This window comes from Lampris incognitus, chromosome 20 (assembly GCF_029633865.1).
Source record: "Lampris incognitus isolate fLamInc1 chromosome 20, fLamInc1.hap2, whole genome shotgun sequence".
Lineage (NCBI taxonomy): Eukaryota > Metazoa > Chordata > Actinopteri > Lampriformes > Lampridae > Lampris > Lampris incognitus.
The window spans coordinates 31,503,358-31,516,766 of NC_079230.1; the positions used below are offsets into that span (position 1 = coordinate 31,503,358).

General features: G+C 49.3%; 1 protein-coding gene across 1 annotated transcript in view; it reads left to right on the forward strand.

The window, feature by feature from the left end:
* Positions 1-11,757, forward strand: part of tspan5a (tetraspanin 5a) — a 12,223-nt gene extending 466 nt beyond the window's left edge. The window contains exons 1-10 of the mRNA XM_056300109.1: positions 1-26; positions 1,020-1,070; positions 2,044-2,190; positions 3,704-3,874; positions 4,518-4,643; positions 4,806-4,853; positions 6,670-6,786; positions 6,975-7,036; positions 10,683-10,724; positions 10,871-11,757. The exon at positions 1-26 is cut by the window's left edge and continues 466 nt beyond it. Coding sequence (XP_056156084.1) covers positions 1-26; positions 1,020-1,070; positions 2,044-2,190; positions 3,704-3,874; positions 4,518-4,643; positions 4,806-4,853; positions 6,670-6,786; positions 6,975-7,036; positions 10,683-10,695 — 761 coding nt within the window. The 3' untranslated portion in view covers positions 10,696-10,724; positions 10,871-11,757. The remainder of the gene's footprint in view (positions 27-1,019; positions 1,071-2,043; positions 2,191-3,703; positions 3,875-4,517; positions 4,644-4,805; positions 4,854-6,669; positions 6,787-6,974; positions 7,037-10,682; positions 10,725-10,870) is intronic.
* Positions 11,758-13,409: the final 1,652 nt, after the last annotated feature.

A 13,409-nucleotide genomic window follows, 5' to 3' on the forward strand; every position in this document is an offset into this window, starting at 1 on the left:
TATTCGGATTCAACATACTGTTCTGGGTGAGTAGGCCGGAGACCTTCTCTTCCTCCGCCTTTCCGCTTCGGGAGGTCTCGGTCGTGTTCGGCTGCAAAGCGGGGCAGGAGGCCCAAACGCCCCCCTCCCCCTCCCCCCTCTTTCGTTTAATGTTTTGTGTGGATTATTTGTGTCATTGCAACTTTATTTAAGCGCCGGTGTGGAAGCGGGGGGACTGCCGGGCCGGGGGCGGGGGACTGCCGGGCAGGGCGCGGGGGGACTGCCGGGTAGGGGGCGGGGGACTGCCGGGTAGGGGGCGGGGGACTGCCGGGCCGGGCGCGGGGTAATCGGCTTTGCGGGCAGGCTGCAGCGGATGATGCTGGAGCAGCTGGGGCGGGATCAGGATCACCACCGGTGTCACGTCCCTTACAACTACGGGGAGGCGACACGGGGATGAGCCTGCACTGACACACACTGACACACACTGACACACACTGACACACACAGACACACTGACACACACTGACACACACACACACACACACAGACAGACAGACAGACAGACGTGCATGCTGGTGTGTGTTTAGACACACACCAGCATGCACGGTAGATGCAGCAGGTTACTGGTCCAGCAGCCGAGGGTCTTGAGCAAGACTGGAGGAACACTTACTGTAAACTCGGCATCAGTGTTGCCTAATGTGGTTTCTAATGCAGTTTCTAATGTGGTCTAAATGTGGTTTCTAATGTGGTTTCTAATGTGGTTTCCAATGTGGTCTAATGTGGTTTCTAATGTAGTTTCCAATGTGGTCTAATGTGGTTTCTACTGTGGTTCTAATGCGGTTTCTAATGTGGTCTAAATGTGGTTTCTAATGTGGTTTCTAATGTGGTCTAAATGTGGTCTAATGTGGTTTCTAATGTAGTTTCCAATGGGGTCTAATGTGGTTTCTAATGTGGTCTAAATGTGGTTTCTAATATGGTTCTAATGTGGTTTCTGACGTGGTTTCCTCACATCGTGCCCTTTTGTGCTGACCTGCTTGCAGCTGCTGGGCATGGCCTTGGTTGGAATCGGACTGTGGGCATGGAGTGAAAAGGTGAGGGGGAAGACCGCCGTCAGTATTTCTGCATCCTGGTCTGTACAAAACAGAAAAGGAGCACAGCCACGCAGTATCCACAACACAACTCACGTTTCTCTACTTGGATTGAGTAGTATTACTTGATTGAGTAGTATTACTTGGATTGAGTAGTATTACTTGATTGAGTAGTATTACTTGGATTGAGTATTATTAATTGATTGAGTAGTATTACTTGGATTGAGTAGTATTAATTGGATTGAGTATTATTAATTGATTGAGTAGTATTACTTGATTGAGTAGTATTACTTGATTGAGTAGTATTACTTGGATTGAGTAGTTTTACTTGATTGAGTAGTATTACTTGGATTGAGTATTATTACTTGATTGAGTAGTATTACTTGGATTGAGTAGTATTACTTGATTGAGTAGTATTACTTGATTGAGTAGTATTACTTGGATTGAGTAGTATTACTTGATCGAGTAGTATTACTTGATTGAGTAGTATTACTTGGATTGAGTAGTATTACTTGATGGCTCATTTGCACAACTGCATCCTGCCACCATGCAGTAACGTGCCTGCTGACCAGACCGCCGTTGTTTAAAATGTTGGGTGTTTTAGTATTTTTGTACTCACAAGGTTGTTAAACATTTCCGTTACCATGCGTGTACTCTTTCTCTAGTATTTTGTATTGCCTTGATGCCCTCATGCAAAACAGTTACCCCCTGGGATCAATAAAGTTTCTGTATTTCTATCTGTAATCATAATAATCATAGTAATCATTATATTTATATAGCGCTTCTCTAGACACCCAAAGCACTTCACATTGAAGGGGGGGAACTCACCTCAGTCACCACCAATGTGTATCTATCTATCTGTCTTTCTGTCTGTCTGTCTATCTATCTATCTATCTGTCTGTCTGTCTGTCTGTCTGTCTGTCTGTCTGTCTGTCTGAGTTCATTTGAGCGACTTTGTGTGTCATCTCTTCCTCAGGGAGTGCTCTCCAACATCTCCTCCATCACAGACCTGGGGGGCTTAGACCCGGTCTGGCTCTTCATGGTAGTTGGGGGAGTCATGTTCATCCTTGGCTTTGCTGGATGCATAGGAGCGCTACGAGAAAACACATATCTTCTAAAGTTTGTATGTACCATGTCCGTCACCACACTGCTGATAACCCAACACCAGGTTTAGACAGGACCATGTAGAAACCAACACACTGGGTCACAACTGGAGAGCACAAACCTGTACCTGTGCTGTTGTCAGCCAGTTATTCTACATAGAGACTGAGAACCAGGCTTGATTGGCCACATATCTACTTAACAAGGGCTTTTTCTTCAGTTGTTAGAACATCTAGAGGTATTACACAACTAAAGCAGCAAGTCCATGACCCCGTTTACACTCGGTGTTAAAATATGCGGGGGGGGGGGGGGGTTTGTGTGTGATCGGATCACAAGTGGACAGCGCTGAACACAAGTGTAAACGACCACCAAAACGTTTTGTGAAGCGGTTACTCAGACCACTGGCCGAGGTGGTCTGGGACGCATTTGACCACATGTCTTGTAGCGTAAACGCTAATGCGTCCTGATGCGTCCCCGACCAGGACGTAATACGTCATCAGTGCAGGATGTGGTGGTGGTTTTGGTGAAAGCCACTGCTTGTCTAACATCCTTCCTCTTCCGCCTTGTCCTGCGCTGCTTTGCAAGTCCCAAATGACGTTGTCCCGTCTGTCTCCACAGCTGGGACGGTCCGTACATGTGTATTGGGGCTCGAAACATCGTCAAACATCAGCTGTTGTTTTCACAGCTAGTCGGCAAATCTGCCGCTTGACTGAGGCCCTTTGACCTTGTAGCGGAAGTGACGTAGACGGTAACAAAATCTTCATCTTCTTCGGAGTAACGGAATCTGACCACAAGTGGTCAGCAGGACGCAGTTGGAGACGCATGATAGACACAGGTGTAGACAGCGATGTGTCTCGCCGTCCGCTTGTGATCCCATCGCCCAAAACGCATTTTAAAACCAAGTGTAAACAGGGTCAGAGGGACATTCCTGTAGACCACAACAGGGTGGCGCTGAAAGGAAGTGCTGCATGTACAAATGTCCAAACTGATACGAGGAACTACTGCAGATCACGTACAAAAGAAACGAAGGAGCCCATGGCTGTCAGTCCAGCCGCCCAACCCTGCACCGCCTACATCCTCTGCACCGCCTACATCCTCTGCACCGCCTACATCCTCTGCACCGCCTACGTCCTCTGCACCGCCTACATCCTCTGCACCGCCTACGTCCTCTGCACCGCCTACATCCTCTGCACCGCCTACGTCCTCTGCACCGCCTACGCCCTCTTCACCGCCTACATCCTCTGCACCGCCTACGTCCTCTGCACCGCCTACGCCCTCTTCACCGCCTACATCCTCTGCACCGCCTACGTCCTCTGCACCGCCTACATCCTCATTTTAAGCTGCTTCAGATAAGGCTGCAGCCCCGCACATTCTTTCCAAAAAAATACAAACACACACCCACACAATTATCTAGATGGTTTGACAACAAATGTGCAGAGGATTGTGGGAGTTGAAGTTTGCTTTGCAGATTGCTTTGGTGCACGGTTACAAGTTCACCGTTGATGGTTTTTTTTGTCTTTCCCATCTTTGTCTAGTTCTCTGTGTTTCTGGGCATCATCTTCTTTTTGGAGTTGACCACTGGAGTCTTGGCCTTTGTCTTTAAGGACTGGATCAAAGACCAGCTGAACTTGTTCATCAACAACAACATCCGGGCGTACCGGGACGACATCGATCTCCAAAACCTCATAGACTTCACTCAGGAATACGTAAGCCGACACGGGCAGGAGGAGGAGGAGTTAAGACACGTGCACGTCAGCCATTTCAGGGAAAGGGAATTAAAGCAACGGTCACTGCATCATCACCTAGTCACTGTGGCGCCGGCTGAAAAGCAGCTGAGGTGTCCGTCCGCACAACACGCGGCGAGGTAGCACGGCTGCGCCACAGTCTTCCTCCAAACAGCGGCAGTCAGTAGGCGCCGCTCACGAATAGCTGCAGACGGGGCAAGAGACCGGAGCGCTGTTCCATACAGCTCGTGCAGCACCACCCGCTCTTACCTAGCACAGCGTGGATTCACGAGGCCAGGCTGGTTTTTTTCAACCAAGCCTTGTGAAGATTTGTGCCAAGTAACGGTGTAAATATATATAACAAGATTATATTCAATAACAATAACGACGGGTGTCTTTTCCACTCGGGGAGGTAATGGCGGGAAAGCAGCCAGTCTTAGCACAGATACCACAGATGTCTCTCCTAGGCGGTGAGGTTGTGCGCCGTTACCCGTGACGATATTTCCTCTTGTTCAGGTCTTACTGAACGCGGTGTGTTTACGGCGCTCGGTGCTCGGCCTTCGCTCCCTGTGAGCGAAGGCCGAGTCTCCAAAAGCGCCTTGTGCTTGTGTCTTTGCTCCGGCAGTGGGAGTGCTGTGGTGCGTTCGGGGCAGACGACTGGAATCTCAACATCTATTTCAACTGCACCGACGGCAACCCGAGCAGGGAAAAGTGTGGCGTGCCCTTCTCCTGCTGCACCAAAGACCCGGCGGTAAGACACTCGCCAAGACCACAGCCTATCCATATACACACCCTGGTGGTAGGCCAGAGTCTGTGGATGTTGGTGTAACAGACTGTGGATGATACGATGTTGGCGCTCACACGTCTTCTGAATTGACTCCTGAAAGAAACGTCCCCGTCTCTCCATTTGTAGGAGGACGTGATCAACACACAGTGTGGCTATGACGTACGAGCTAAACCGGTAAGAACTTCACTGCCTCACTCACTCACTCGCTCACTTACTTCTTCCCTCTCATTCAGCATAGCTGCTGAGAACTGCACACCAGCGCACATCTACCAGACCTACCAACACGGGGGTCACCGGTTCGAATCCCCGTGTTGCCTCCGGCTTGGTCGAGTGTCCCTACAGACACAATTGGCCGTGATGTGGGTATGTGTCCTGGTCGCTGCACTGGCGCCTCCTCTGGTCGGTCAGGGGCGACTGTTCAGGGGGGAGGGGAACTGGGGGGAATAGCGTGATCCTCCCATACACTACGTCCCCCTGGTGAAACTCCTCACTGTCAGGTGAGAAGAAGCGGCTGGTGACTCCACATGTATGGGAGGAGGCATGTGGTAGTCTGCAGCCCTCCCCGGATCAGCAGAGGGGGTGGAGCAGAGACCGGGACGGCTCGGAAGAGTGGGGTGATTGGCCAAGAACAACTAAGGAGAAAAGGGGGGAGGGGTCGTACGCGGGTGTCTTTTAATAGGGGTGCATGATACATCACTCAGCTTATTAGTGTTGACCAGTAATTGCTGAAAGATGCAATGTGGGTATGGGCACAGATATGAAGTTATGCAAAATACGTCACACCAGTACGATGACGACACACTACGCAAAAGCCGAGATATGTGGAAAGGTGGTGTCAGAATAAAGGTTAAACATGTTCGCTACTGAAGGTAAAGTAAGTCACTTTCATTTCCAGTCGCGAGTGCAGGCCCTCATCCTTAGTTCTGAACATGTTTGGTTGCATTTTCTAATTTGGTTTGGCAACTCCGGCATTTTACCAGGAGTAAAAGAAGCGTATGATTAAACGATCATCACGTATGATAAACGTTTCCCTCAGAAGTAATTAGCTGTCATGTGACCCTCCCTCGAAATCATATCGGCTTAAGAGGTAGGTCAGAAATGGGTTGTCTTGGAAACGACTATTCAAATGTCATTTTCAACCATGTCAACTGTGACAGTTTTCTGCTCTGAGTACACGGTTCACAATACTACAGATAATACTACATGATCAGTCACAATACTATAGATAATACTACATGATAATTCACAATACTACAGATAATACTACATGATCAGTCACAATACTACAGATAATACTACATGATAATTCACAATACTACAGATAATACTACATGATAATTCACAATACTACAGATAATACTACATGATAAGTCACAATACTACAGATAATACTACATGATAAGTCACAATACTACAGATAATACTACATGATAATTCACAATACTACACATGGTTACATGAAGGCTGAGTCTATGAATAAACTTGCCTATACAACAGACGTTCCTGTCCTAGCCGACATCGTTATGCGGGGCGGCACGGTGGCGCAGCAGTTAGTGCAGTCATCTCACAGCAAGAAGGTCCTGGGTTCGAGCCCCGGGGTAGTCCAGCCTTGGTGGGTCGTCCCGGGTCGTCCTCTGTGTGGAGTTTGCAGGTTCTCCCCGTGTCTGTGTGGGTTTCCTCCCACAGCCCAAAGACATGTAGGTCAGGTGACCCACCCGTACTAAATTGTCCCTAGGTGTGTGTGTGTGTGTGTGTGTGTGTGTGGGCCCTGTGATGGACTAGTGGTCTGTCCAGGGTGTCTCCCCCCGCCTGCCGCCCAATGACTGCTGGGATAGGCTCCAGCATCCCGGTGACCCCGAGAGCAGGATAAGCAGTTTGGATAATGGATGGATGGATGGATGGATGGATGGATGGATGGATGGATTCACCTATACAGTCAATCAAAGTGTGAAAGAGAAGCTTCTAGTAAGCCCCATGCTGTGCCTTCCAGGACTCGGAGCAGAAGGACCACATCAATGTGAAGGGCTGCGTTCCACAGTTCGAGAAGTGGCTTCAGGACAACCTCATGCTGGTGGCTGGGATCTTCATAGGAGTTGCCCTGTTGCAGGTGTGTGGCGTGACATGAGCCTCGAACCCTGCCCCCCCCCCCCCCATCCCTCCACATGTGCAGACGTCTTCACAGACTGCCCCGCGGGTGGTTGGTGGAAGCAGAGCGGCTGTATTCACGCTGACAGGTTAGAAAGAGTGCATGCCTCCACCTTGACTCCTTCCTCTGTTTCCTTGTGGTTTGCACAGATTTTCGGGATATGCTTGGCGCAAAATCTCGTGAGTGACATCGAGGCTGTGCGGGCGAGCTGGTGAGAAAAATGATCTTTTCTATTATTTACTTTGTCAGTGACTCAAGTGTGTCACAAAAGCCGTCATGCATGCAGACCGCCTGGTTTCTCCCAGGGCGTGCTCCACCTGGCGTCGCTTGTCCCCCCGTTGCTGCTCCAACAACTGTGTAAACTATTTAACAAGTCGGCGTCACGGTGGTAAACCTGGCTTCCTCTTCAACCACGTCACCCGCAAGCAGAGGTCAGGGCCCCAACATCCGGCCCCTTTTATCCAGAAGGAACTAAAACACGTTCCCATGTGAACGCCTCAGCTCAGATGTGTGCGTTTGTTCGGGAGTTAGAGTCCTTCTGGAAGGGGTTTGAATGGTAGAAGAGCTTCTGGGCACGTGTCCATTCTCTCAGAGTCGCTTTCTGGTTTCCCCCTGCCTGGAGGGGCTTCAGGGGTGGCTTACTGATGAGCGCCACTCATAAACTAGGCTGAACGAGACGTGGAGAAAGGTTCTGGTAGGTTCTGAGCCGTCCCGGTCTCTGCCCCACCCCCTCTGCTGATCCGGGGAGGGCTGCAGACTACCACATGTCTCCTCCCATACATGTGGAGTCACCAGCCGCTTCTTTTCACCTGACAGTGAGGAGTTTCACCAGGGGGATGTAGCACGCGGGAGGATCACGCTATTCCCCCCAGTTCCCCCTCCCCCCTGAAAAGGTGCCCGACCGACCAGAGGAGGCGCTAGTGCAGCGACCAGGACACATACCCACATCCGGCTCCCCACACGCAGACACAGGCCAATTGTGTCTGTAGGGATGTCATGACCAAGCCGGAGGCAACACAGGGATTTGAACCACCGATCCCCGTGTTGGTAGGCAACGGAATAGACCGCTACGCCTCCCGGACACCTAAAGATTTGTCTCTTTCAAGAAAAAGTGTATTAAAAGCTTTATATGGGGTGTCCGGGTAGCGTGGCGGTCTATTCCGTTGCCTACCAACACGGGGATCGGTGGTTCAAATCCCTGTGTTACCTCTGGCTTGGCCATGTGTGCAGGTGGGAGGCCGGATGTGGGTATGTGTCCTGGTCGCTGCACTAGCACCTCCTCTGGTCGGTTGGGCGCCTGGTAAGGGGGGAGGGGGAACTGGAGGGAATAGCGTGATCCTCCCACGTGCTACGTCCCCCTGGTGAAACTCCTGTCAGGTGAAAAGAAGCAGCTGGTGACTCCACATGTATCAGAGGAGGCATGTGGTAGTCTGCAGCCCCCCCGAATCACCAGTAGGGGCGCAGCAGCGACTGGGACAGCTCAGAAGAATGGGGTAATGGGCCAAGTACAACTGGGGAGACAAGGGGGGGGGGAGGTTTTATGATGCGACTTTGAACTGGATTATTGCAAAACGTCCCACAGCAGCTGAGCTGGTTTTGTTTTGAACCATCACCAGCAGATAGTGAGAAGTGATGTCATTACAAGTCATGTGTTGTCCTGACCTACTGGATGTGGCGGTGTGACCAAACCAGTAACTGATGTCGAGTGTCCGTCTTGTGTATTTCGGCTCTGCCTCGTCAGTCATTTCATAAACGCCGCCGCCGTCCGGAGGAAACGAGGAGAACAAACGTCTGTCGGACAGCAGCCGTCTGTCCTTCCCTAGCAGGTGAACGGGGACAGAAAGGGAGGAGGGGTTTCTGAGCATCAGCAGCACGGCACTAACTCACCTCCCACCTCATTCTCCCTCCTCTTCCTCAATGCTTCATCAGGGTGCCCCCCCCTCTTTCCATGCGCCGACTCCCACCACAGTCCAGCAAGAAAGCCTCTGCGTACTACTCGTGAGCGACACCCACACCCACACCCACACGTGCTGTGTGTGTGTGTAGCCGGTGGGTGGACAGGATCCATTTCCTCTTTGCATCACAGTAGTTAGTTGTTCTGTGGTCGTGTGTGGTAGTTTGGTAGTCGCTGTCAGGTAGCGTTGTGGACGTGCACAGAGACACAGCTGTGTTTGGTCTGAATAGCCTCGGATAACCGGAAATTCTCAGATAGCATGAAATAAATTCACCCTGGACAAACAGCAATACTGTGCACTGCCAAACAAGACGCTGTCTTGAGTCCCGTTTCATGACGCCTCCATCAGGATGTTATTCAATCTGACGCCACTGGCAGACGTCATGACGCCTCCATCAGGATGTTATTCATTCTGATGCCACTGGCAGACGTCATGACGCCTCCATCAGGATGTTATTCATTCTGATGCCACTGGCAGACGTCGCCTCCTGTTTCCAGAACGTCCACGTGTTTCTTGTTATAAGACGTTTTCACCAAACAACTAAAAAATATCTTAAAACAGCAAACTGATTTAAGAGCAAATGCCTCGAAACAAGTTCTGTGGTCATGACACAAGTCTCACCTGCCAGTTTTATTACACACTGGGACGACTGGTCCTGCTTGTGTCCCTACAGATGTTACAGACGCCCTACACACGTCTGCCACCGGTTCTCACGTCAGCTCACATCCACCAGTAGATCCTCCAGTAGATCCACCTGTATATCCAGCAGTAGATCCGCCAGTAGATCCTCCAGTAGATCCAGCAACTCCATCCAGAGCCACTGCCGTGGCCTGGATGCCAGTGTGTGTGGAGTCTGGATGTACATGCTGCGTGCTAACAGGAAGCTGACATCTTCACTGTGCACACGTCTCTGAAACAACGCAGCAGCTCTTTCACTTTAGCATCTTTAGCAAAGTGGCCTTTCAGTGTGATGGAACCAGTGAAGGCCATTTTATTCTGGAATGTTTCCAAAGACAAAGTGTTTAATCAAGTAAGTCACTGAATATACAAACAAATCCTATGGAAGGTGGTTATCAAGTGGTATGACATCATTGCACATGGACCAACCTTTTCACAAACATGGCATTGAGCCATAGATTTTTGTTCGTTTTTATTCCTTCACATTTTGCTGTTCCACCGACTGTTTTCCACTTTGTCAGACTGGAAACCATTAACGTGTGATTCTGTCCATTCTGTCATCTTCTAGCTCCCAGTCTTTTCTCTCCCATCCTAATTTGAACTGTACAGAGAGCAGCCCTGTCTAGTTCCTCTTTCAACAGAAACTGTCACGTGTGAACAGTTAGCTCTTCATGTTTAGTGAGCACCATAGAGGCATCGATGTTTGCTAGAAGACGATGACGTTGTCTTTGGAAGGTGTCCGGGTGGCGTAGCGGTCTATTCTGTTGCCTACCAACACAGGGATTGCTGGTTTGAATCCCCATGTTGCCTCCGGCTTGGTCAGGCATCCCTACAGACACAATTGGCCGTGTCTGTGGGTGGGAAGCCAGATGTGGGTATGTGTCCTGGTCGCTGCACTGGCGCCTCCTCTGGTCAGTCGGGGCGGCTGTTCGGGGGAACTGGGGGGAATAGCGTGATCCTCCCATGCGCTACGTCCCCCTGGTGAAACTCCTCACTGTCAGGTGAAAAGAAGCGGCTCGTGACTCCACATGTATGGGAGGAGGCATGTGGTAGTCTGCAGCCCTCCCCAGATTGGCAGAGGGGGTGGAGCAGCGACCGGGACGGCCTGGAAGAGTGGGGTAATTGGCCGGATACAACTGGGGAGAAAAAGGGGAAAAAAAAAACAAAAAAAAAACATTGTCTTTGGAAGACTTGGTAAAATAATGCTTTTCTTTTTTCCTGCAGTTTCTTTACCTAGTGCCGCCATCGTGTTCACCCTCTCAGAAGGTAAATGCACTGATTTACCTAAATTCAACTATTGTAGTGTCGTATGGAGTAAGGTTGAGGAGCAGAAACCCTTCTGTTTGTCTTCAGTCGCTTTCAGTGGTTCCTGTGTCGAGCAGAACTTCTCAAACTGTCCTTTCTCCCTGCAGGTCTCTGCGGCCAGGCTGAGCACCGCGGCTTGTTCAGGTGGATCCTGCAGAACAAGACAAGAAACAGAAATCCACTGCTCACCTGCACCATTCGTTCGCTGAACCAGCACCTTTTCAATGCACTGGCACCACGTTGTGAATATTGTTAATATAGGAAAATGAGCGGCATGGGGTGGAGGCTTCCACGTGCACTTCTATGCCGGTCATCACAGTGCTCCAGGTTTGATAGCTGCACGTAGCGTGTAGACTTTTTGATACGTGTTTTTGATATTAGATTGGTATTTTGCACTGTGAGGCTGAAGCTCTGTCTGTCACCAAAATGGATTGTGTAGGACTTGTGATGTAGTAGTAGTCGTCTCTCAACAAGTTTTGGATCGGGGCCGTCGGAAAGGAAGCGAGGACAAGTTTTGTTTTTATTTGGAAGTTCTCTGTTCGCGTCTTCACGTTCGGCTCCTGTCAGGAACCGTGGCGCTGAAGAGAGGAGAGTGTTCGTCACGGAAATGTTGTATCGGTTTCACACTTAAAGGCAGCTTGTGTAAAGATGTTTGTGCAATACAAGACATCACAATAGCAGAGACATTTCCGTTGCGTCTTCGCTTCTTGTTTTTGCGGCAAAAAAAGGGTTTATTGACAAATCCGAGTGAAAAACATGCACTGGCCTCCTGTAAACGGGTGTATTCACGAGAAGTCACACTTTGGGGGGAAAGACATTATACACCAATGCGTATTTTGTGATTTCTGTTGTGGTTGATGTGAAGTACTTATTTCCAAATCAGTGGTTTCCAACCTGGGGGTCCCGACCGCCACTAGGAGGCGCCAAAGCTCCATGGGTGGTCGCGAAGCCCTCCTGATTTTAACGGTCTAAGGGTTTTATATATATATATATATATATATATATATATCTACTACTACTTTTGGCTGCTCCCGTTAGGGGTCGCCACAGCGGATCATCCGAAAATATATATATATATATATATATATACACACACACATATATGTATATATATATATCAGCACGGATACAGGAAAAAAGTTTCAATACTTTATATATATATATATATATATATATATATATATATATATATATATATATATATAGTAGCGAATTCGGGGGGCGGCCCGGCCGGACAGTCACAGCCGGGACGCGAACTCGGATTTCCCGCACTACGGACGACAACGTTAACCAGTCGACTGAAGGGTCCGACCCCGTTAGCCAAGGGGTACCGAGCCTTTTCATCCGTGACCGTTACCACATATATATATATATATATATATATATATATATATATATATATGTATGTATATATATATATATATATAGTAGCGAATTCGGGGGGCGGCCCGGCCGGACAGTCACAGCCGGGACGCGAACTCGGATTTCCCGCACTACGGGCGACAACGTTAACCAGTCGACTGAAGGGTCCGACCCCGTTAGCCAAGGGGTACCGAGCCTTTTCATCCGTGACCGTTACCACATATATATATATATATATATATATATATATATATATATATATATATATATATATATATATATATATATATATATATACACGTCCCAGCATTTATTTCTGTGAAGAAAACTAAATTTAAGGGTTATTTTAGAAGTTTCTATATTTGGAAAAACAAAAAACATATAAACTTTTACAAAAAAAAAATCTCGCGAGGATAAGGGCGCGCGCGCGCGCAGACGTGAACACCAGCAGTATTAAGCGCTAAGCTAGCTAAGTTAAGCTAGCAGCACGGCGGCTACATTAGCCGGTCTGGTATTAGAGAAGTACGGGGAAAGACAGCGGGCGGGAAGACGGTCGCGCGTCACGGGGCAGATGTTATCGAGACCGTTAGGTTGAGTTTGGCGTCCGGGTGGCGTAGCGGTCTATTCCGTTGCCTACCAACACGGGGATCGCCGGTTCGAATCCCCGTGTTGCCTCCGGCTTGGTCGGGCGTCCCTACAGACACCATTGGCCGTGTTTGCGGGTGGGAAGCCGGATGTGGGTGTGTGTCCTGGTCGCTGCACTAGCGCCTCCTCTGGTTGGTCGGGCGCCTGTTCAGGGGAACTGGGGGGGGGGAATAGCGTGATCCTCCCACGCGCTACGTCCCCCTGGAGAAACTCCTCACTGTCAGGTGAGAAGCAGCGGCTGGTGACTCCACATGTATGGGAGGAGGCATGTGGTAGTCTGCAGCCCTCCCCGGATCAGCAGAGGGGGTGGAGCAGCGACCGGGACGGCTCAGAAGAGTGGGGTAATTGGCCGGAGAGAGAGAAAAAAGGGAGGGGGGGGGGGCAAAAAAACTGAATTTGTCATTTGTGGTGGGAAATTGGTGAATGAAAGTATGAAGTTAACAATACGTTGAATTGTGTTCCTAAAAATATTGTGTGTGATACAACATCCACAAGTAATCTGTTGAGAATTGTATGCAAACTGGTAGTTTTACACAAATGTCCTGCAGCTATTAAGTTCACTGTTTAGGTTCACTGTACATTTAATTGTTCTGTGCTGTTATTGTTTTTATGCAACGAATATAATTAAAGATACATAAA